This window comes from Salvia splendens, chromosome 20 (genome assembly GCF_004379255.2).
Source record: "Salvia splendens isolate huo1 chromosome 20, SspV2, whole genome shotgun sequence".
In the NCBI taxonomy this organism is placed as follows: Eukaryota; Viridiplantae; Streptophyta; class Magnoliopsida; order Lamiales; family Lamiaceae; genus Salvia; species Salvia splendens.
In genome coordinates this window covers 10,178,106-10,201,602 of record NC_056051.1, presented here as the reverse complement: position 1 = coordinate 10,201,602, position 23,497 = coordinate 10,178,106, and the positions used below count along the sequence as shown (strand labels likewise).

Sequence of the window (23,497 nt, the reverse complement as noted above, 5' to 3'; positions counted from 1 at the left end):
CCTGAGTTTGATCTGGCACATCACTTTTGGGTGTGGCCATGTTCTGTTACCTTTCGTTGTTGATATATAGGGATGAGGGACCCCCGAACCCTCCACCATAAAGGTGTTTGATTAAAAAAAAAAAAAAACGTAGGATCAACTGGAATATGATCGTCAGTAGAATCCATCCTCACAGTTCACTCGTGTATCACACAAAAAATAAACCTCACAAAACACTCGTGTATATCACTCGTTGGCTTTTACCTCCCCTCAAATAACCTCACCTCTCAAGCCTTTTACCACTCTTTCTCTTTTGCAAAGAAAACACAAGTATAAAACAAATCAAGAGCAAATAAGAACAAATAGCAATCAACCAACTTTAGCCCTTGAACGAAGGATGAAAGGAAATGGTCGAGAAAATGATGTGAAAAATGTATTTGGGTTTTTTTTTCTGGTTTTTTTTGTTTGCTTCTTTTTGTAAAGCAAAAAAAATAATGGATAAAAGAAGGTAGAGATGTTTACCAGATGGCTCGTGATACCAAATGATATGAATGGGATTGGGATAGGACGAAGGACCCGTTGGATATATTGATCCAAGAACCCCACGTATAAGGTTTGGCAGCGGACTCCCTTGATTGATAATCTGGTTTGATCCACTTCCAGAGCTTGGAAAACCTCGACCCGTTGGCTATATGATCAGCCAAGAACCTCGGTATGGTTGAACGCCACAAGAACTTGCTCAAAGTATCTTGATAAGTTCCAAACAAGTGAAAAACTCTACAAAGAGAATTCAACTCACAAGACAAAGTCTATTTTCGTATTTGATCAATGGTGTCCTCAAATGACATGCTTACAAGCCTATTTATAGGCTAGATTGGACTCTTGAAAGTCTCATATCATTAGTACAACTTAAGACCTTTAGAATGACTCATAATAAGTGAAAAGTAACTCCTAAACTATTGGTGTGACTTTAGGACATCTAAAGTCACTTATTTAACTCAGAAGACACAAGGACGGTCCCAGTCTGTGTCTGTGTCTGTGTCTATCTTCGTTCCCAAAGGTTTTTGGTGAATATCTGATTATACAAGTCACATGGCAGACGGCCAGGAAAATGATAAGAATATCGAAATATGGAAAATAAAGAAATTGATTAAGGCTCTGGAAGCTGCTAAAGGAAATGGTACCAGCATGATATCCCTTATAATTCCCCCAGGTGATCAAATAGCCCGGGTCACCAAAATGCTTGCAGAAGAGTATGGAACAGCTTCAAATATTAAAAGCAGGGTGAATCGTCAATCAGTGCTAGGTGCAATCACCTCTGCGCAGCAGAGGCTCAAGTTGTACAACAAAGTCCCACCGAATGGCCTCGTGCTCTATACTGGAACTATAATAACAGATGATGGAAAAGAGAAAAAGGTCACCTTCGACTTTGCACCTTTTAAGGCCATAAATGCTTCTCTTTACCTTTGTGACAATAAATTTCATACTGAGCCCTTGTCTCAACTCCTGGAATCTGATGAAAAGTTTGGGTTTATTGTCATGGATGGTAATGGGACCCTTTTTGGAACCTTAAGTGGTAATACAAGAGAAGTGCTTCACAAGTTCTCGGTTGATCTTCCAAAGAAACATGGAAGAGGAGGACAATCAGCTCTTCGTTTTGCTCGTCTTCGAATGGAGAAGCGTCACAACTATGTGAGGAAGACTGCAGAGCTTGCCACTCAATTCTACATTAATCCTGTTACCAGTCAGCCGAATGTATCAGGGTTGATACTTGCTGGGTCAGCTGATTTCAAGACTGAGCTGAGTCAGTCTGATATGTTTGATCCTTGCCTTCAAGCCAAGATACTGAATGTGGTAGATGTATCCTATGGTGGGGAAAATGGTTTCAATCAAGCCATTGAATTATCTGCTGAGATTTTGTCCAATGTTAAGTTCATACAAGAAAAACGCTTGATTGGGAAATTCTTTGAAGAAATCAGTCAAGATACCGGAAAATATGTATTTTCTGTGGATGATACAATAAAAGCTTTGGAGATGGGAGCTGTTGAAACATTGATAGTGTGGGAAAACCTGGATATAAATCGTTTTACACTAAAAAATTCTGTGACCAATGAGATTGTCATCAAATACTTGAACAAGGAGCAAGAGCATGACCAGAGCAACTTCAAGGATGCTGCATCATCCGGAGAATTGGAGGTTCAAGAGAAAATGCCATTACTGGAGTGGTTTGCTAATGAATATAGAAACTTTGGCTGTTCACTTGAGTTTGTGACAAATCGATCCCAGGAAGGATCACAGTTCTGCCGAGGGTTTGGTGGCATTGGTGGAATTCTTCGTTACCAGCTTGACATTCGATCCTTTGATGAGCCATCCGACGAAGGAGAGTTTTATGAGTCAGACTAAGATGGGCCGTTCTGCCTGCTTCTATCAAGTGGAATGATTCCAAATATACCTGACTGCTTGTAAGTCACTGTGGCTCAGAGCCCTCTTTTGTGTCTGTACTTGTTATTTTCACTTGTTGGCTTCTAGTTACCTGTTTTGGATTTAATTTATGCTTTCACCTGAGTCTCTGGGATAGTTCTACGAGTCTGATTGTGCTTGACATTGCTGCTGGCTATTTGTTTGAATCAGAAACACTATGAGATTTATTAAAAAAAAAAAAAAAAAAAAAAAAAGTCACTTATTTAACTCAAAAAGTAACTTAAAATGACTCTTCATTTTGGTTGCTCCGACTTGGACGAAAATGCATCATGTATCTTCAATTTGGGCCTCCAAAATGTGATATATAGTGACTCAAAACTTCATGCATTAGGCTGCCCACTAACTTGAATAATATTCACCATTTGGCCAAATGTAGATTGGTCTTGGAATTGGGCTTTTACTTCATCAACTAAAAGCATCATGGACTCCTTTATCTTCTTAGCTCTAGCTCTTGTAATTGGTCCACTTTCAATGATCAATGGATCCATCTTCTTGTCCTTGTAGATCAGCTTGGGTGTAGCTCCATCATCTTTGCCAGAAACGCTGGCACCGCCGGCGAATGTGTGGAAGGCGGCAACGAATCATTCCAACCGCGGGGGGACCGGGGCCGTGGAGGGTTCATCGGCCCCAAATCGAAAGTCCGAGCCTATCCCCTTGGATGACGGCAAGACCAAGCCTTTGGGTACAGCCGGCTCTTTTGAAGGTACGCCATCGCTCTCCTTTTCCGATTTTGAAACGGATTTTCTCTCGGAGAAGCTAGGGCTAGCTATTGTCGGGAAGTTCTCCCATTCACTCCCGTCCACAACCCAAATTCAAAAAAGTCTTAGTGGCATGGGGCTAGTTGGAGCATTCACATGGAAATACTTGAATGCTAAGCATATTTTACTCCAATTTCAAAAGGTGGCCGATTATGCTAAGGTGCTAAATGGCCCTAATGGGAGTCCCAATTGGTATGTTGATTGCCATCCGATGAGGTGTTCAAGTGGGCGCCGGATTTTGACACGTTCTTTGAGTCGCCAATTGTTGCCGTGTGGTGTAACATATTAGGTATACCAGCTCATCTCAATGAGGAATCGGCCCTCTTGGCAATCGGTAAGCTCCTTGGCAAGCCACTACAAGCCGATCATGCCACAATTCATCAAAGCCGACTCTCCTTCGCAAGGATTTGCGTAGAGATTGACATCTCTACTCCCCCGACGGAAGAGATCATCCTTAATATCCGAGGCAGAGACTCGAGGTACAAAGTGGCATGTGACCGTATTCCATTGTTTTGTGATAATTGTAAACATGTTGGGCATGAGAAAGAGGATTGCCATGCAGCGGGAAGGAAATCTCGGGGTAGAGACAAGGGTCGCCGAGCATCCTTTCAAGCCATGCCGCCAAGATCATCCACCGTGAGTGGCGCCCAAAGATGAATGGCACTCCATCGTCCATTGGACAGTTGGAGAAGTCCAAAGATTGTAACAACTACGCGAAGTACATCGAGGGTACATTGGGTGCGGGATCGTCGAAGTCAAGAGTGGCTAGTAGGAGTCACCCAAATGTGGATGAGGATGGCTTCCAATTGGTGTCGAGGAGGAGGAAAGGAAAAGTGCATGAGGGCGATATGCACACCAAGGCTCCACACGTGGATGATTGGCATTTGAAGGAGAATGTTGCTACGGTGATATTTGGGAGTGTCCCATCGGGTGCGAATGACGCGAGCTTTAGCTCCATGAGTGTCGCTTGTGGGCGCCCCAACCGGGAGATGGAGGGCCACATCGAGGACCTTGATCTAGGAGGGCATGTACCTAGCGGAGGTATCCCTATTGCGGGCCTTAGCTAGGTGATGGACAGAAGTGTTGGGGATACAAAGGTTGTATCAAATGGTAATTGGATTTTGAGAGTATATTGATGACCACCTCTAGTTGTTAGGGAGGCCCTCGTTGTACTCTAATTTGTCATGCCTTGGCGAGTCGTCACTTTTGGGCGACTCGGTGTTGTTTGTTTGTAACCAATGGTTTTGGTAATGCACAGGTGTGGGTCCGCCTCAACCCTCCGCCCTTTGGGGTGTATTTGAAAAAAAAAAGAATTTAAACCTGATATGGTTTATTTGAACGAAGAATTAAACAATCCTGTCTATAAAGAAAAAGAAGAATGGTTCAATAAGTTAAACGATGAAGTTAAAGATAAAATAAAAGATGAGTGGATGAAAGAAATGATGAGAATTAAAACAAATTTCCTTTTCTATGATTTCATGGCAATATACCTATCTTCGGAAGGATGGTATAATAGTTTTAAAAAACCGGCTATTAAAGTCGGCTCAAACCTTATGAGAAAATGGTGTTCTTCTGAAAATAATGATATTTTTACAGTAATTCATCCCCCTCTTCAATCCTTAAAAATACAAACTTCCAAAGGGGAAATTATTGCTGACCCTTTCAAACGAACTAAAGTGAATGACCCTGATGAAAATAGAGAATTCCGAAAAATCATTCAACAAAATAATTATGCAAACCAGATTCTTCATACTATTGCAAATCAATTAGATACTATTTCTTCAAATAACTTTCCTGCTAACAGGCAAAGCATCCTTAATGATACTTCCAAACCTTTTTTCAAAAATAATGAAATTTTAAAAAATAAGAATATTTCTTTTAATTAAAAAATAGAGAACATTCTTAAAAAACTCTCTGAAAATCTTGGTGAATCAATCAAGTCAACTACAAATGTTATTCATAAAAACCATGAGTCAAGTACTGAGCAATCAAGTTACTCTTCCTATGAAAAGGAAGATAATTTTGTTGAAAAATTAGAAGATATTTTCAAAGATTCTAATAACTCTCCTCTCAAAATAAATAAAATTTTCAAAGGGAAAAAATTTAACAACAGTAAACCTTATTATAATAGACCTTCGCCGGCAGACTTACTCTACGAAGAAAGAGGTCAATTTCAAAAATCCAGTTATGACGGAACTTCAATTACCGAGTGGAATATTGATGGAAAACCTGAATATGAAATTCTTAATACTTTACAAGCAATGGGAATGGCAAAGATGGCGTATAGATACGCAGGTATTTCTGAAAAAGAAGCTTGTGTCCTCCTTGTTAATGGCTTTACAGGTCAACTTAAAAATTGGTGGGATAACGCTTTACGTTTGGAAAGCAAAGAGGAAATACTTAATCATGTTGTTAATATTGAAGATCAAGATGGTGATATACAAGAGGCAAGCGATGCTTGTGACTTTCTTGTTGTCACCATTTCTATGTATTTCGTAGGAAATTCTAGGGAAGAGTATAATAGCTCTTCTATGGTTTTAAACAACCTTAGGTGTCCTTCCTTATCTGATTACAGATAGTACAAAGATGTCTTTTTAACTCGTGTCCTCAAAAGAAGTGATTGTAACCAAGCCTTCTGGAAAGAAAGATTCATAGCAGGATTACCTAAACTTTTTAGCGAAAGAATAATACAAAAACTCAAAAATGATATTAACTCTGAAAACATCCCTTTCGAAAATATAACGTTTGGCCAATTATTTGCTTTTGTCAAAAAAGAAGGGCTAGCCCTTTGTATGGAAATAAAAATACAAAACAAATATAGAAAAGACAAACAAAAGGAGAAAAATGAATTAGGATGTTTCTGTGAAATATTCGGGATCGAAAAAATTGAAGCCCCTTCTTCTAAGATCAAAAGGAAAACTAGAAAATTCAAAAAAGAATCGCAAAGGCTAGATAATTACAAACCGCCCCAAGGTAATTTTAGAAGAACAAGGCCTATAAGAAAATTCAAACCAACTAATAATAAAGATAGGAATGAAATAAAATGTTGGTATTGCAAAAAATCGGGCCACACTGAAGACCAATGTTGGAAGAAAAAGAAGAAAAACATCAGGTTATTAAGTAAACAAATTAATAACATGTTAAGAGAAGAAAATAATTCCTCAAACTCAGGAAGTGAGTCTGAGATTGAAGAAATTCAAAACATTTCTGAAAGTAGTAATTACCATAGTAGTGTTGAAAATGAAAATGATATTTGCAAAATTTGCATCAATGTCGTTTCCAAAGAAAATAAAGAAGCTATTCTTGATCTCGTCCACCAAATACCTGACACTGAAACGAGGGATGAATATCTTAATAAGTTAAAAGACTTAATTCTTGGGTAGGCATACCTGGTCCCATCTAATCCAGTGCGTCCTTTTCTTCTCATTACTCGACCCCCAAAAGAAGCGAGCCACTTGCTGGTCGAGTTGCTTGAGGGCGCCACCGGTTGGCTCGATAGCTTGAAAAATATGTAAGGGGATCGCCTCTAGTGTGCTTTTTATCAAGGTAAGTCTCCCCCCAAAGGAGAGGTGCCGATGTGCCCACCCAGATATCCTAGCCGAGATTTTCTCTCGGAGGAACAAAAACATATCCGTGCGCTTCACCCCCCGGTAAATAGGGACACCAAGGTAAAGGAACGGGAACGTACCTCGGGAGAAGCCTCCTTCACTTTGGATTGTGTTTGTCCAACCTTCATGAGCCTCAGAAATATAGAAGTTGCTCTTGCCGAGATTGATTTGTTGTCCGGAGACCTCGGCATAATGATCCAGACATACACGGAGCCTCCGGAGGGGGCTTGCGGCCGCTTGCGTGAAGATGATGATGTCGTCCGCATACGCGAGGTGGCTGATCTGCATGCTGCCTCGGGTAGCGTTGTATGTCATGTCTTTGTTTCCAAGTATGAGTTTATCAAGTGATCTCGAGAGATAGTCCGCGGCAAGGACAAAGAGGGCGGGGGAGATGGGGTCCCCTTGCCTAAGCCCACGAGTGGATTTGAAGAAACCCATCGGGGCCCCATTAATAAGAATCGAGAACCAACATGTCCCAATGCATCTTTCGATGAGCGCCACCCATTGCTCGGGAAATCCCATTTGCTTGAGGACTTTTAAGAGGAACGGCCATTGAACCCGATCGTAGGCCTTGGCCATGTCAATCTTGATAGCAACATTAGGTGCTGGTTTGCTTCTTTGGAGCTCATGAAACATCTCCTGTGCAAGAAGTACATTGTCGTTGAGTAGCCTCCCTTTGACAAACCCGCTTTGGTTAGGTGCAACAACACATGGAAGGAATGGGGCGAGTCGCCTCGTGAGTACTTTAGTAATCACCTTATTGATCACGTTACATAAGCTAATGGGCCTATAGTCTCCCCAAGTCTCGGGTATAGGCTTCTTGGGGATGAGTACGATACTCGTGGCCGTGAAGCTTCGGGGGAGGAAGGCCCCACCAAAGAATTGCCTAACCGCCGTCACCACATCTGGTCCCACAATGCCCCAACTTGATTGGAAGAATAAAGCCGAGAAGCCATCCGGGCCGGGCGCACTATTGGCCGAGATATCAAACACTGCTCGCTTCACCTCCTCCGCATCCGGGGGATTAGGGAGGGCCGCCAATTGCTCCGAGGGAGGGAGTTGGTGTAAGAGGTTAAAGTTCGGTTCCGCGAGCTCCGGTTAGCTTGGGGCAAGGAGGTTTTGAAAGAACTCGACCGCCGAATCTTTGATGGCCTTGTCGTCCGTGAGTTCACATCCATTAGTGGTGATCTTGTGGATACGCAGCCGAATCTTCTTCTGCTTCACCCAACTTTGGTAAAACCTTGTGTTCTTATCCCCATCGTCTAGCCAACGGAGGGCAGCCTTCTGACGCCAAAAGTCTTCCTCCATCTTAAGAAGGAGGATGTACTCAGCAATTTGTTTGTTGACCTCCATTCTATTCCGGGCCGAGGGATCTTCTTCAAAATCTGCTTGGGCCACTGCAATGTTCTCTTCACAATTTTTGAGATTGGCGTGTATATTTCCAAAAACCTCTTTGTTCCACCTCTTAAACGTTTGTTTGATCCTAGCCAGCTTGATCTTCAAGTTGAGGAGGCCCTCCGCCTCCGAGGGAGCTATCCAATCTTCACGCACCAACTCGCCAAATCCCTCGTGCCGGACCCACATGTTTTGGAACCGAAATGCTCTACCACCCCCGTGGGTGTTGGGCAGCCTGCTTCTGACCAGGAGCGGGCCATGATCCGAAGCAATGCGGGGGAGGTTCGTGACTCTTATTGCATCAAACATTTGGGACGTCGTCTCGCTAATCAGCACCCTATCCAACCTTTCCATGAGGCCATTCTTAGCCCAAGTGAATTCTGACCCATCATAGCCTGGGTCCAATAGTCTGCAGTCCTCAATGGCCTCGGCAAAATCCACCATTTCAGCCTGTCGGTTCGTGTCACTCCCCAACCTATCTCGAGAGGAGAGGATTGTGTTGAAGTCCCCTCCAATAAACCAAGGCAATCCTTCCAATACTTGGGTAGTGTCCCTCATCTTCTCCCAGAGTGCATGCCGCTCCCCTCTCGTGCATTTAGCATATACGGCCGAGATCAAAATAGGGGCTGGGATCCGAGGGCAGGTGAACCTCCCATGCAACAGCTGTTCCGAGTCATCCACCACGTCAAAATCCATCCCTTCCTCCACGAAGATCCATATTTTCCCATTGATGTTCGACCCCTTGAAAGATAGCCCCAGCATTCTCGAGAATTTGTCCGGGTTAGGGGTGGTAAGCGGCTCCATTATTGCAAGAAAGCAAATATTATGAGATTTAATTAGTCTTTTTAGGACGTTTTGGGTTGACGCGTTCGCGATTCCCCTAAATTTCCAAAATAGAAAATTTAATGACATGATTAACAAGAGGGTTTCGTACCCGGTGGGATTGACGTCCCCCCTTGGAATTCTATGATTTGAAGATCATTCCCTCCATGGGATGCCCCGGCCTCCAGAAGGGCTGGATTGGCTCCATTATCATTTTCATTGTGAGAATTGGAATCTTCCCAATGTTCTTCGTCTTCACTATCATTCTCCATGAAGTTCTCTCGAGCCATGAGGGAGAAATAACGATTGGTGCTCATGTGGCTTGATGAGCCATGTGCCTCGGGTTTCTCAAGATCAAAGGGTTTAAAATGGCCTGTGGGTTGCACAAGGTCATCCGAGGCCGGGATCACATCACGCCGCGCCATGTCCGCTCCAATTGGCTTACCCCCGCGCCCACGTCCATAAAATGGGGGCTTAGCGGGTGTCCCTTTTGGTTGATTGAAGTTTTGCGCATCATGTGCAATGGTCATGTCCTTACTCCCCACATCTTGCAAATCTCCCAAAAAGTCCGGGCCCGACCACCCCGCCCCCGAATGCACGTTGGCTTTCGGGTTCTTTCGGGTGTTGCTTTCCTTTCCCTTATGCTTCCCTTGTTGTTTCCATTCCATGTTATTATCGGTTTGCCTCGGTTCAGCATTGTTCTTCTTAGGTCCAGTCCCTCCATGTTGTGGCTGTTTTGGTGTTGCTATGTTGTAGTTTCGTTTTGGAGGTCGATCCACCTTCCCGGATGCATAGCAAACTTCACTCTTGTGTCCCACATGTTTACATTCTCCACAGTAGGACGGGATCTTATCCCACTTTACTTGCTGCACCAAAGGTCGCCCACAAATGTCAAGGATGATCTCGTCGGGCGGTGGCTTTGTGATGTCGATTTCGATGCAAAGCCGCGCAAAGGAGAGTCTCGATTTGTTGGCCGTAGCTTTATCTACTTGGATCGGATTACCAAGGAGTTTCCCAATGGCGTAGAGGGCCGAATGGTCATATAGGTGGATCGGGAGACCAATTAGGTTGCACCATATCGCCGCAATTGGGGACTCACAATATGCGTCAAAATCCGGAGACCATTTGAAGACTCTCATCGGATGCCGATCAATGAACCACACCGGTGTCCCTTTGGGACCCACTAAGGAGCCGAGCATAATCCGCCATGTCCTCAAATTGAACAAGAATATGTTTGGCGTTAATATATTTCCAAGAATAACCGCGCCTAAATTTAATATTGTCAAGAGCCTTTTGGATTTGGGAGGAAGCCGGGATTGAGTGTGAGAACTTACCAACAATAGCGTGGCCGAGAGATGAGGCCAACCGTTGGATTTCCAACCCGGAGAAGTAGATGGCTGGCACTCCGTTTGACATGGAAGCAAAGCCGATGTTTTGGATGTTCTCCGGGACAAAGACTTGCGGGCCTTCTTCAGCCGACGTCTCCCGCACCATCTCGGCCATGGATTTTTGCTTAGTGGGGCTACGTACACCCGTCACCCCTTCACCTCCTAAGAAGTTGTTTATCGGATTGCCTCTCGGTTTAGCCCCAAGGTTTGTTTCGGTTTGGGATCTTTCTACCGGTTCCCTCTCGTACATGGGTTCATCGGGTGGCCTCGGTGTTTCCATCTCCATCTCGGTCCGCTTCGGGTCCATCACATTCATATCCGAGGCCGAGGTCGCGGGCGTGTCTCGGGGGGGCTTCAGTCCCCCCGGTCTCTCAAACGTCGAGCCGGTCTCGAATGATGCTCGGATCTTCTGAGTCCTTCCTTTTTCGAGGGGTGGGAAATCTTCAAGGGATGAGTCATTTTCAATACGAGGTACATTTGACTCGATCTCTTTGTCTCCCCTATTTAGGAGGAGGTTATCCTTCAACGTGTAGACCATGGCCGGAGGTGGACCGGCGAGGAGAGGCTGCGCCGCCGTTGCATCGAGTGTCTCCGCGGCAGCCAAATCGATGATATGGAGGATATCATTCTTTTTTGGCTCCATGTGCTGCATTGGGTGAGATGAGCAAGGCTCCACATGTGCCTTCCGGTTTTGGAAAGGAACAAAAGCACTTTCCGAAAGGTGGTTTGTTCTTGAAGCCATTTCGGGAAAGTTGACTAGCTCATTCCCCAAAGTACTTTTTGGCTTGCATGCAGCGGTCAAATCCTCTTGGGATACGCCTAGGGTTCCACCAACATCACCTTCAACGGTCATCTCGTCCATGGCGGTTCCATGGTCGAGGGGTGGCGCCGCCTCTGCTGCCGGAGCGTCTCCGTGAACCACCACCTCCATGTGGGCTTCATCCTCGGGGTTAGAGACCTTAGGAATGGTTCCCGAGCCTTGTGCATCATGGCTATCGATAGGGCATGTAGGAAATAATGTTACCTTGCATTTGGGGTTATCTATGGCGGAGCTCGTGCCGGGGCCGTCAGCCTCGGAAGTCTCTTCGTCTCCAAAGTCAAGCTTCTTCCTAAGTTGTTTGTCCTCCGGAAGAGGGGAGGTACAAATCTTTTCCGGCCAAGACCTTTGGTGAGAGGTGCCGGCGTGCCCTTCCTAGCCATCCTCCTATTCTTCTTGTTTTGCAATTTCACTCCTTTGGCCGGATGCCTCGGTGTTGGGTCTTCGCTTGAGTGAAAGACCATGAGGTGGTCCGAGATATGCCTAGCCTCCTCGGGGTCCGGTGGGGCCGGAGTGGGGTTCGGGGGGGATCCGGCATGGCCGATCTAGAGAGTGACCGGCCAAAGGCTGACCTTGAGGGCCGGTCGTGGGGGCTCACGATTGAGAGCGCCAACCAGGTCTGGTGGAGGGTTGACGACGCCGTACAAGGATTGAGAGTCGTCGGGGTTGGCAGCGGGTGGGGCGCCGACCGGCGTGGGAAGGGTCTCGGCGGGCTGTGGGGTGGGGGGCGAGTTGTGGTGGTCGGCGGGCAAGAGTAGCGGCAGTTCGGGTGTGTATGAGGGGTGGCGGGCAATCAAGATGGGGGTATTGCTAGAGAGAAGTGAGAGCGTCTCTCTCTAGAATCAACAAAATCCATCCCTTCCTTCGACACGAGCCCTACTTACTCTTGTGGTGACTTCTTTTTTGATAGTTCTTGTTTTCTGGTTGTAATAGTTATTTGTATCCGTTAGTCTTGTGCTAGGGCAAATGTAACCGAGAACTATTTTTTGATATATAGGGATGAGGGAACCACGAACCCTCCATCGTGAAGGTGTTTGATAAAAAAAAAGTACTTTCATGAGATTGATGCACCATGTTTTGAGAAAATTCATTGGAAAATTTGTGGTTGTTTATTTTGATGATATTCTTGTCTATAGCAAAAATATGGATGAACATCTTAACCATGTGCGTGCAGTTTTGGATACCTTACGAAAAGAATCATTGTATGCAAATCTCAAAAAGTGTTCTTTTTGCATGGATAAAGTTGTTTTTCTGGGTTTTGTTATAAGTGCTAATGGGATTGAAATGGAAAAGGAGAAGGTGAGAGCTATTTTAGAATGGCCAATTCCTCAAAATGTAGCACAAGTTAGAAGTTTTCACGGTCTTGCAAGTTTTTATAGGAGGTTTTTTTTTTTTAAAAAAAAGCACCACGAGGGTGGAGGGTTAAGGAGGACCCACTCCTGTGCATTACCAAAGTCAATTGCAACGGACAATCAAAACACCGAATAGCCCGAAAGTGACAATTCGTAACAACCAATTAGAGTACAACGAGGGCCTCCCTATCAACTAGAGTGGTCATCAATGTACTCTTAGCAATCCTATTACAATTAACATGACGGAACCTTCCCATGACAAAACATAACTTCATCCCTCAATTGAGACCCGCAATAGGGATACCCCCGCGATGGATAATCCCTCCCGGATCAAGTTCCTCGATGAAGCCTTCCTTCTCCCGGTCGGGGAGCCCACATGAGACACTCATTGAGAAAGTTCTTGGCTCGTTCGCGCTAGATTCATTTCGATCAAATGAAACCATAGCCACATTGTCCTTTGAGCGCCAATGATCAATGTGTTGAGCCTTGGAGTGCGTTTCTCCCTTACGATCCTTGCCTTTCCTTTTCCGTGACACCAATTGGAACCCATCCTCATCCACACTTGGTTGACTCCCAAAGGACGCTCTTGAGCTCCGCGGATCAGCATCCATTGTGGCCTCCTTGCTCTCCTCTTGGTTGTCACTTTCGTTCTCCTTTTTCGTGTGGTCACTATTCGGTAAGGTGCCAACCCTAGTCGCCGCTTTTGGACGCCACTCTCAGCGAATGGTCTTGGGGACATGGCTAGGATGGAACACCTTTGTTGATGCTCGGTGGACCTTGCCTCCTGCTCGTCCCTTCCTTCCCAATGCAAAACATTCATCAATGACGTGCCCAACATGCTTACAATTCTCGCAAAACAATGGGATACGATCCCATGCCACTTTGTGTCTTGATTCTTTGCCTAGGATGTTTAGAATGATCTCCTCCGTCGGGGGGTTGGAGATATCAATCTCCACACATATCCTAGCAAAGGAGAGCCGGGTTTGATTGATTGTGGCATGATCCGCTTGCAACGGCTTGCCTAGGAGCTTGCCGATCGCCATGAGGGCCGATTCCTCAAATAGGTGGGCCGGGACTCCCATGATATTACACCACACTGCAACGATCGACGACTCGAAGAACGTATCAAAATTCGGTGCCCATTTGAACACCCTCATCGGATGAATATCAATATACCATACCGGATTTCCATTAGGACCGTTTACCACCTTGGCATAATCAGCCACATCTTGGAATTGGAGTAAGATATGTTTAGCATTCAAGTATTTCCAAATGAAAGAGCCAACTAACCCCATGCCCCCGACACTCTTTTGAATTTGAGGCGTAGTAGGGAGCGAATGGGAGAACTTCCCGACTATGGCTAATCCTAGTTTTTCCGAGAGATATTCCGTTTCTAAATCGGTAAAGGAGAGAGATGGGATATTCCAAATAAAAGAGACTTACTTAATAGGCTTTATTCAAATTGTAAGTTAGAGAGAGACGCTCTCCCTTCTCTCTAGAATCCCCCACCACGTTTTGAGTTCCCACATCGCCGCCTACCCCATTCTCACTCGGCTCACCACTGTCGACGGTCCCCCTCACGCCCCCGCTCCACCAGCCACCCACCACCCTCCCGACCTCGGATTCTCACCAACCAACCCACTCCTTTGGCTAAGGCACGAACAAAGCTCCGGAGCGGCTGGTGACTCGACTCACTCTCTCGATCATGCCGGAGCTCCTGCCGGATCCCCCCCCGGAGTCCGAAGAACCGCGCACCATCTCGGACCAGCTAATGGTCCTCCGGTCGGCCGAGGACCCTCTCTCGGACCAGCCAATGACTTTCACGTCGGAGGAGTCTCCCTCCATAATTTTTCCCTGCAAGAAAGTGGCGAGGAAAACTTTGAAAATGAAGGTGAAGGCACGGAAAAGTACACCAGCCCCTCCCACCAAAGGCACTGGTCGGAAAAGGTTCGTACCCTCACCGATGCCGGAGGACAAGCAACTTAGGAAGAAGATTGATTTCGGGGCCGAAGGGAGCTCGCCGGTCGGAAGTCCAAAATGCAAAGGCCCCATCTTCCCGACGTCGATGGAGCCCTCCCCTAATCCCAACGGTGAAGATGAAGCTAAGATTAATGAAGAACTTGCCGGCGCCAGAACTGTTGGCAACGCTCCGGCCGATGACCTTGCGGCCGGCGCAAACGCGGGGACCGGTGACGGAGGAGAGCACAACCCCCCACATGATGGCTGCTCGGAGAGAGATGGCTCTAGCATGGGTCAAAAGGCCTTGGTGGACGCGATAGTCAACTTGCCCGAAATGGGCACAACAACAAAATCACTTTCCGAAAGTTCCTTGGCGCCTTGCCACTTCGGAACACCACGTGATGCTGGCCCCAATGCATCCGTTGAGCCCCCAAAACAACAAAAATCTAGCTCCTTTTTGCAGCAACCCAACTTTCCCGAATTGGCTTGGAGACCAAAACCTCCTTCCGAAAGTGGGCTAACTCCTTTCCGTCCCAAGAGCTCACGTGAGACGATTGTCGTGGAGGCCCCAACGCAACCAACAAAGGCCGAAATCATCCACTTAGCCGCCTTGGACTCGGCGGAGATGCTAGACACATTGGTTGCGCAACCTCTCATTACGGCCGGTCACAAACCACTGGAGTTCCCCCTAAACTCTTCGGGATGCATGCAAAGTGTCACACACACACCTCGGGATGGGAATGAACCCTCTCTTGAGGACTTTCCCCATCTCGAACGAGGACGAACTAGCAAGCTCCGAGCTACGTTTGAGGCTAGTTCGGAACATTACAGTGCGGAGCTCGGCCAGCCGCGACCGAAGTCGAACCCTAACGTCTACCGAGAAAAGCCTTTTATCGAGACGACGAACAAGGCCACGCCTAGTGCCGAGATGGTTGCAGTGACAAGAGACACACCAACACCCAACGATACGCCTATGGATGATGCCGAACAGATCCTCACCGAGAAGGAAAAAGCCGAGAAGATCCACACCGAGAAAGAAAAAGCCGAAAAGCCGAGAATGGAAAAGCCGAGAAGGGCACACAACGGCAACGTAGGTGCCGAGAAGATCCACACCGAGAATGGAGAAGCCGAACTCAACAATCCGAAGAGAAATGGAAACACACCTAAGTCCGCGACGGATGCCGCAACACAAGGGCCGAATGTAGTTAATCAACTTGGGGGGGTAGAAGCTACACCGGGGCCCTCGCCGTGGCCGAAATCGATGGCGGACTTGCTTAAGGGTACCCCGTCGGGCTTGGCGAGTAACACTCTACAAGGCCGGGGTGAAGGCGCCGCAAGCCACCCCGGTCGGCCGAAAACGATGGCGGACATGCTCAAAGGCTCGACTGACCCTACCGGCCCCCAAGCCTTTGAACCGGATAAGCTCCAGAACATTGGATTTGCTTCAGTGTCCGACGGCATCCCGGCCATTTACTTCTCCGGAGCGGAAACTCAAAAGCTTGCTGAGAGCATGGGACACGCCATTGTGGGTAAGTTCTCTCACTCTATCCCTACGGGACTGCAAATCCAAAAGACCCTCGATAATATTAAACTTCGGTGTGGATTTAGTTGGAAGTACATTAATGCTAAACATATTCTCATTCAATGCGAGGACTTGGCGGACTATGCCCGAATCCTTGGAGGCCCAAGGGGTACGCCCGTTTGGCTCATTGACCGACACCCGATGAGGGTCTTCAAATGGTCCCCGGACTTTGATGCTTACTGCGAGTCCCCCATTGCGGCAATTTGGTGCAACCTAATTGGCCTCCCCATTCATCTTTTCGACCAATCCGCCTTATTCGCCATCGGCAAGCTTCTCGGCAATCCAATACAAATTGATCGTGCCACGGCAAACAAGACTCGGCTTTCATTTGCCCGAATTTGCGTCGAGATAGACATCACAAAACCACCTACCGAAGAGATAATCCTCGACCTTGGTGGGCGAGAAACGGTGCAGCGAGTCCGATGGGATAAGATACCATCATATTGCCGAGAATGCAAACATGTCGGCCATGCAAGTGAGGTGTGCTATGCGACGGGCAAGAAGGAACGGCCGCCAAAGAGAAACTACCACAACGGCCCGCCAAAACAGCCACAACCCGAGAGACAGACCGAGAAGGGGAAGCAAGATATGGGGAAGAATGCCTCCAGCTCCAACGAATGGAAACATCAGGGGAAGAAGCAAGGCAAGGCCGGTGATCGACCAAACAATAACAAAACAAATGGGGAGGACTCCGGTGATACTTCCTGGGAGGGACCGAACTCCAAGGGTGACTCTACTTTGGGGAGCGGACCGAGCTCCGGAACTCAGATTGCCGGGCTCATTGCCGGGATCGAGATTGGGAAGTCCCCACCGAACCGGGGGAATCCATTGCATTCCACCACCGAACCACCAACACCACGTGGGAACATGGACGTGGAGTGGGGCTCCCCCAATGCGAGGAGCTTGGTCTCACCAGTTCGGCGAGGGAATCCGAGAGGAGGCGCGCGCCATGCTTTGACAAGGGGGCGTGGGTTCTTCTCGGCAAAGAACCACATGAGCACTAGCCAATATTATACTCTCATGGAGAACGGAGAATTTGATGTTGAGAATTGTGGGGATGCGGACGAAGACCTTATGGAATTGCACGTGGGGGCCGAGAAGTTAGGAGGCAGCAGTTCGGCCGAGGACGCCGAGGAGGTCGCTCCGAACAATGAGCAACACCGTACTGACTATCAAGGAGGGCCTTCAACCTCTTTGGGTACGCACCCTTCTTGTTAATAATGTCGTACAATCTCATGTTTTGGAACGTGAGGGGGATCGCGAATGCGCCCACTCAAAACGTTCTGAAAAGACTAATTGGTTGTCATAATGTTTTATTTCTTGCAATAATGGAACCGCTCACACAACCGGACCCGGACCGTTTCTCTAAGGCCTTGGGGCTGTCCTTCATTGGTTCGAACACGAACGAGAAGATTTGGATGTTTGCGGAAGAGGGGTCCACTTTTGATATTGAGGTTGACTCGGAACAAATTCTTCACGGGTACCTCAAATCCCACCGCCTTGCTAGGCCGGTGGCCATCTCAGCCGTGTACGCCAAATGTACAAGGGCTGAAAGACATCACTTATGGGACAAGATGAGAGAGATTGCCGGGCCTCTTGAGGGAACACCTTGGATCATCGGTGGCGATTTCAACACCATGCTATCTCACCAAGACAGAGTCGGAAGTGATACCAACCGGCAAGCCGAGATGGTAGATTTTGCGGAGGCAACGGAAGATTGTAGGCTGCTTGACCCTGGTTTTGATGGAGCGGCATTCACTTGGGCCAAGAATGGCCTTTTTGAAAGGTTGGATAGAGTGCTTGTCAGCGAGGATTGGACTAAGACCTTCGAGGCTACTCGGGTTACGAACCTCCCCCGGATTGCCTCGGACCATGGACCAATTCTTGTCAGGTGCACGAAGATGAACACATCCGCTGGAGCCAAGGCTTTCAGGTTCCAGAACATGTGGATCCGACATGAAGGATTCATGGCCGTAGTGCAAAAAGCATGGGAGGAGCCCACGGGGGCGGGTGGAATCCTAAACATTCAAATCAAGCAGGCCAGAGTTAAAAAGGCCCTTAAGAAGTGGAACAAAGAGGTTTTTGGAAACATCCATGCTAATCTAAAAGAAAAGGAGGAAGAAATTGCTCTGGCCCAATCTTGTTTCGAAGCAAGGCCGACTCCGGATCACAGGACAGCGATCAACAAACACATTGCCGAGTACATCCTTTTGCTGAGAATGGAAGAAGATTTTTGGCGACAGAAGGCAGCTTTGAGGTGGCTTGCCGAGGGAGACAAAAATACCCGGTTCTACCAAAGCTGGGTGAAACAAAAGAGGGTTCGTCTCCGCATCCATTCAATACGTGTCAATGGGCAGGAGCTCACCGAGGAAGCCGAGATTAAAAAGTCCGCAGTGGAGTTCTTCCAACAACTCCTTGCCCCCAACAATCCGACACTTTAAGATCCAGACCTCGACCTAATCCAGCAGGTCCACTCAGCCGAGCAGTTCGCTGACATCGCAGATGCTCCAAGTGCGGACGAGGTCAGGAGTGCCACCTTTTGCATTTCCGGAGATAGTGCACCCGGACCCGACGGCTTCTCGGCCACCTTCTATCAAGCCTGCTGGCCCATTGTGGGGCCGGAGGTAGTGGAAGCAATCAGACAGTTCTTCAGAGGGGCCTTCCTGCCGAGGAGCATCACGGCCACAAGCATAGTCCTTATCCCAAAGAAGGCATCGCCGGAGTCATGGACCGACTACCGACCCATCAGTCTCTGCAATGTTTTAAACAAGATCATTACCAAGGTACTCACCTCTCGACTCTCTCCTTTCCTCCCACAGGTCATCTCCCCAAACCAAAGTGGATTTGTCAAAGGTCGGCTCCTTAACGACAACGCACTTCTGGCCCAAGAGATGTTCCATGAGCTTGCTAGATGCTCCCCAGCACCTAATGTGGCAGTAAAGATTGACATGGCTAAAGCCTATGATAGGGTCCAATGGCCATTCCTCTTCAAAGTTTTACGCCGTATGGGTTTCCCGGATTCATGGATTTCACTTATGGAGAGGTGTATTGGGTATTGCTGGTTCTCGGTCCTTGTTAACGGGGTACCCTCGGGCTTCTTTAGATCAACTCGAGGACTTCGGCAAGGAGACCCGATCTCCCCCGCTCTGTTCGTAATCGCTGCGGACTACTTGTCCCGAGCATTAGATAAGCTCATCCTCGGTCAAAAGGACATGACGTTCAAAGCCTCCCGGAGATGCATGGAGATCAGCCACCTAGCCTATGCGGACGACATTATCATCTTCACTCAAGCGGCGGCAAATCCTATGCGCCGGCTAAGAGCCTGTCTCGAAAAATATGAAAGAGTCTCCGGCCAACAAGTCAGCCTCGCCAAGAGTAATTTCTATATTGCCGAGGCCCATGAACATTGGGCAAACTCGATCCAGGCGGAAGGAGGCTTCTCTAGAGGGGCCTTTCCTTTTCTCTATCTCGGAGTCCCTATCTATCGTGGTGCCAAACGCACGGACATGTTCCTCTTTCTACGGGAAAAGATTGCAAGAAGGATCTCAGGATGGGCACACCGTCACCTATCCTTTGGAGGAAGGCTTACGTTGATTAAGAGCACTCTTGAAGCGATCCCCTTGCACATCTTTCAAGCCGTCGAGCCCACGGCCGGTACCCTCAAGCAACTTGATCAACAAATGGCCCGATTCTTTTGGGGGTCTACGAATGAAAAGAAGCGGACCCATTGGATTGGATGGGAACAAATGTGCCGGCCCACTGATGAAGGAGGCCTTGGGATCCGAAAAACTATGGAGGTCCTCCGCGCCTTCAATATCAAACTTTGGTGGCGATTTCGGGAGCAAAACTCCCTTTGGGCAAGATATATGATGGCAAAATATTGCTCCAACTCCACACCGCTCACCTTGAGATTGCCGAGCAGGAGTAGCCCTACGTGGAGAAGGCTCTCAAGAGCATGGCCCCTCGCGCAACCGCACATGAGATGGCTAGTGGGACAAGGGGACATCTACTTCTGGGATGACATTTGGCTTGGCAATAGCCCTCTGAGGGAACTTAGTCTTGATGATAGGGGAAGACCAACCACCCGGGTCTCGGAGTTCATTACAAATGGTGGTTGGGATGTGCCCAAGCTTCAACTCCTTCACAATCAGGCCGGCCTCCCTCAGCATGTTATCGATGGCATCATTAATACACCGATCCTCCATGACGAACAGGATATCCCGAGGTGGAACCTCTCTAAGCATGGGGAATTCACGGTGGCTTCGACATGGGACACACTTCGAGGACGAAACCCGATCATCCATGGTTTGGGGGACGTTTGGAAGGTAGGCCTCACCAACTCAATAGCCATCTTTATCTGGAGGCTTCTCTCCAATCGGGTGCCGGTTGACACGAAACTTCAGTGGCGGGAGATTGAGCTAGCCTCTAAGTGCCAATGCTGCCCCCACAGACCGAACACTGAGTCACTCCAACACCTCTTCATCCAGGGATATGGAGCTCGCAGAGTATGGAGTGAGTTCGACGGCTGGTTCACAGGCCCGTTCCCATGCATCCATATCAATGACACAATCCCTACGAGAATCGAAGTGTGGGCGCGAAGGTGCCAACAGCCGAACAAGAAACATCTTAGCCGAGCCACTCCATACCTCATCCTTTGGTTTATTTGGTCGGAGAGAAACAGGAGCCGCCACCAAGGCACACAGTTTAAACCACAAAACGTGGTATGGCAGGTCCACATGTTCATTCGAAATGCTATGTCTAATGGAAGCTTGAAGCCGAAACATTGGAAGGGAGTTAAACTTGGAATCAATATTCCTCAACAAGCGGCGGCAATCAGGGCGCTACCCCTAGCCATGGCAATCAAATGGAACCCCCCGGATCAGCCGTGGATAAAGCTCAACACGGATGGCTCCTATAATGAAGCGAACGGTAGTACAGGGGCTGGCGGGATTATTCGAGACCACTCGGGTAAGATGCTCGTCGCCGTCAGCACACCCCTTGAAGCCCACTCGGCGTTAGAAGCGGAGCTGTTGGCCATGATTCACGGGCTAAATATAGCCAAGGAATTCGGCCTACCAATCTGGATTGAGTCAGATGCAGAGCAAGCAATCAAATTGGTCAATGGGACGGGATGGGGGCCGGCACTCGCTCGGCAAGCGGTGGCGCAACTAACCATTCTCAAACGCCAACTCAAATTCCGAGCCACCTTCATACACAGGGAGGGGAACAAAGCGGCGGACTTCCTTGCGAAAATGGGGCTAGTCCAAAACAGTGGCCTACGAATGCACTACAACTCAGCACCGAGAGAACTATTGGACTTGGTTAGATTGGACGAGATGGGAGTGTCGCACATCCGAAACCTAGACGGGGACGGGCATCAAAGTTGATCATGAGACGATGGGAGATAATAGTGACTAGCTTTGTGGTTAATTGCATTTTGGAAAGGAGTATGATGAGGTCCGAACCTTGTGGGATCGGACCGCATACTACTCTTGATTTTGTTACGGCACACCACTTTTGGGTGTGGCCACGCCTTGTAATTATCTCTTTTGGAAATATAGGGATGAGGGACCCACGAACCCTCCACCGTAGAGGTGTTTGATTAAAAAAAAAAAAAAAAAAAAAAAAAAAAGGAGAGAGATGGGATACCTTCTTGGCAGCTAGCCGTCCCCATAGGCTTGGCCTTGCCGGCGTCAAGAGTGATTGGCTTGGCCTTACAAGAAATGTGTGGGTTTGGAGCCCCCACCATGGACCCCGTCCCCCCATGTGAGAAGAGGTCTTTGGCCTCCTTCCAAGCGTTCGCCGGCGAGACCAGGTTTTCCGGCGAGAACTCCGGCGGCCATGTGTCGGGGGTGCGATCCCCCTTGCCTCCATCGTTGCCAAAAGGGAGATGGATAGCACAAGGTGCTGATTTTGAATTCAAAATGGCACCTTCCACAAATGGACCATCATATTCTTTCCCATATAAAGTGGCCTTTCTCTTTTTCTCCTTGTGTGAGTCACATGCATCCAAACCATCACATGCCAACCCATCCCAAGCCTCTTCACGTGGGAGATTGTACTTGCAATGTCCACATTGTTGACCAACTCACACTCCAAGCGTGGATCCTCATGACTCCGACCAGCCGGCGCCGGTGACATTCCCGGCCACCCCCTCGCCGGCAGTTCTATCCCTTCCACCCGCCGGCGCACTCCCATCCTTTGCCATTTGAGCTAAAGAGCTCAACATCTCCCCAATGAGGGCTTGCTCATTTTCCGGCGGCCTCTTATCTTCTCCATGGTGTTTGGCGAAGAGACAATCAGCCATTTCAAAGACCATCGTTTTCTTAGCCCTACTAACCACCGAACTAACTTCTAGCCCGGCGCGTATGAGAGCGCGTCGTGACTTCTCCGGGTGCGGTGTGCCAACCCGTTTTGTTTTTGGCCGTGCAAGTGAGTGGAAATTCCATTCCGGCTAGTTGAGGGGCTGCGCCGTGTGAACCAAGGCCGCGGCATCCCCTTCCGTTGACTTATCACCGGACTTCATCATTTGTGGGATGCAACAATCACATTTCACCTCCCTCGAAGGGGAGGGAGAAAGAGAGGGCGAATTCTAGAGAGAAGGGAGAGCTTCTCTCTCTAAGCAACTTAGAGAATTTACCTACGATGGCGTGCCCAACGTTCTCAGCTGCACAACTGGGAGGTGACACCCCTACGGCTAAATTTGTATAGGAGGTTTGTCAAGGATTTTAGTACAATTGCTGCATCTTTGAATGAAATTGTGAAAAAGGATATTTGTTTTTATTGGGGAGAAAAACAAGAGCATGCTTTTAATCGCCTTAAAGAAAAACTTACAACTGCACCAATTCTTTCTTTGCCTAACTTTGATAACATGTTTGAGCTTGAATGTGATGCATCTGGAGTAGGCATAGGAGCTGTTTTGTTGCAGGATGGAAAGCCAATCGGCGGAGGGTTGAGGCGGACCCACACCTGTGCATTACCAAAACCATTGGTTACAAACAAACATACACCGAGTCCCCCAAAAGTGACGACTCGCCAAGGCATGACAAATTAGAGTACAACGAGGGCCTCCCTAACAACTAGAGGTGGTCATCTATATACTCTCAAAATCCAATTACCATTTGATACAACCTTTGTATCCCCAACACTTCCGTCCATCACCTAGCTAAGGCCCGCAATAGGGATACCTCCGCTAGGTACATGCCCTCTTGGATCAAGGTCCTCGATGTGGCCCTCTATCTCCCGGTTGGGGCGCCCACAAGCGACACTCATGGAGCTAAAGCTCACTGTAGCAACATTCTCCTTCAAATGCCAATCATCCACGTGTGGAGCCTTGGTGTGCATATCGCCCTCATG

The 23,497-nt window shown here is 47.9% G+C and overlaps 2 protein-coding genes across 2 annotated transcripts; one reads left to right on the top strand and one right to left on the bottom strand.

Annotated features, from left to right (window-relative positions):
• The first annotated feature begins 985 nt into the window (after window positions 1–985).
• Window positions 986–2,527, top strand: LOC121782523 (eukaryotic peptide chain release factor subunit 1-3-like). The gene has a single exon (XM_042180396.1). The coding sequence runs from the start codon at window positions 1,072–1,074 to the stop codon at window positions 2,380–2,382; it is 1,311 nt and encodes a 436-aa protein (XP_042036330.1). The 5' UTR covers window positions 986–1,071; the 3' UTR covers window positions 2,383–2,527.
• A 5,397-nt stretch (window positions 2,528–7,924) lies between these two features.
• Window positions 7,925–9,025, bottom strand: LOC121781446. Its single transcript, XM_042179183.1, has 2 exons — window positions 8,276–9,025; window positions 7,925–8,134 (listed from the first exon to the last, which is right to left on the bottom strand). The coding sequence occupies exons 1-2, from the start codon at window positions 9,023–9,025 to the stop codon at window positions 7,925–7,927; spliced, it is 960 nt and encodes a 319-aa protein (XP_042035117.1).
• Window positions 9,026–23,497: the final 14,472 nt, after the last annotated feature.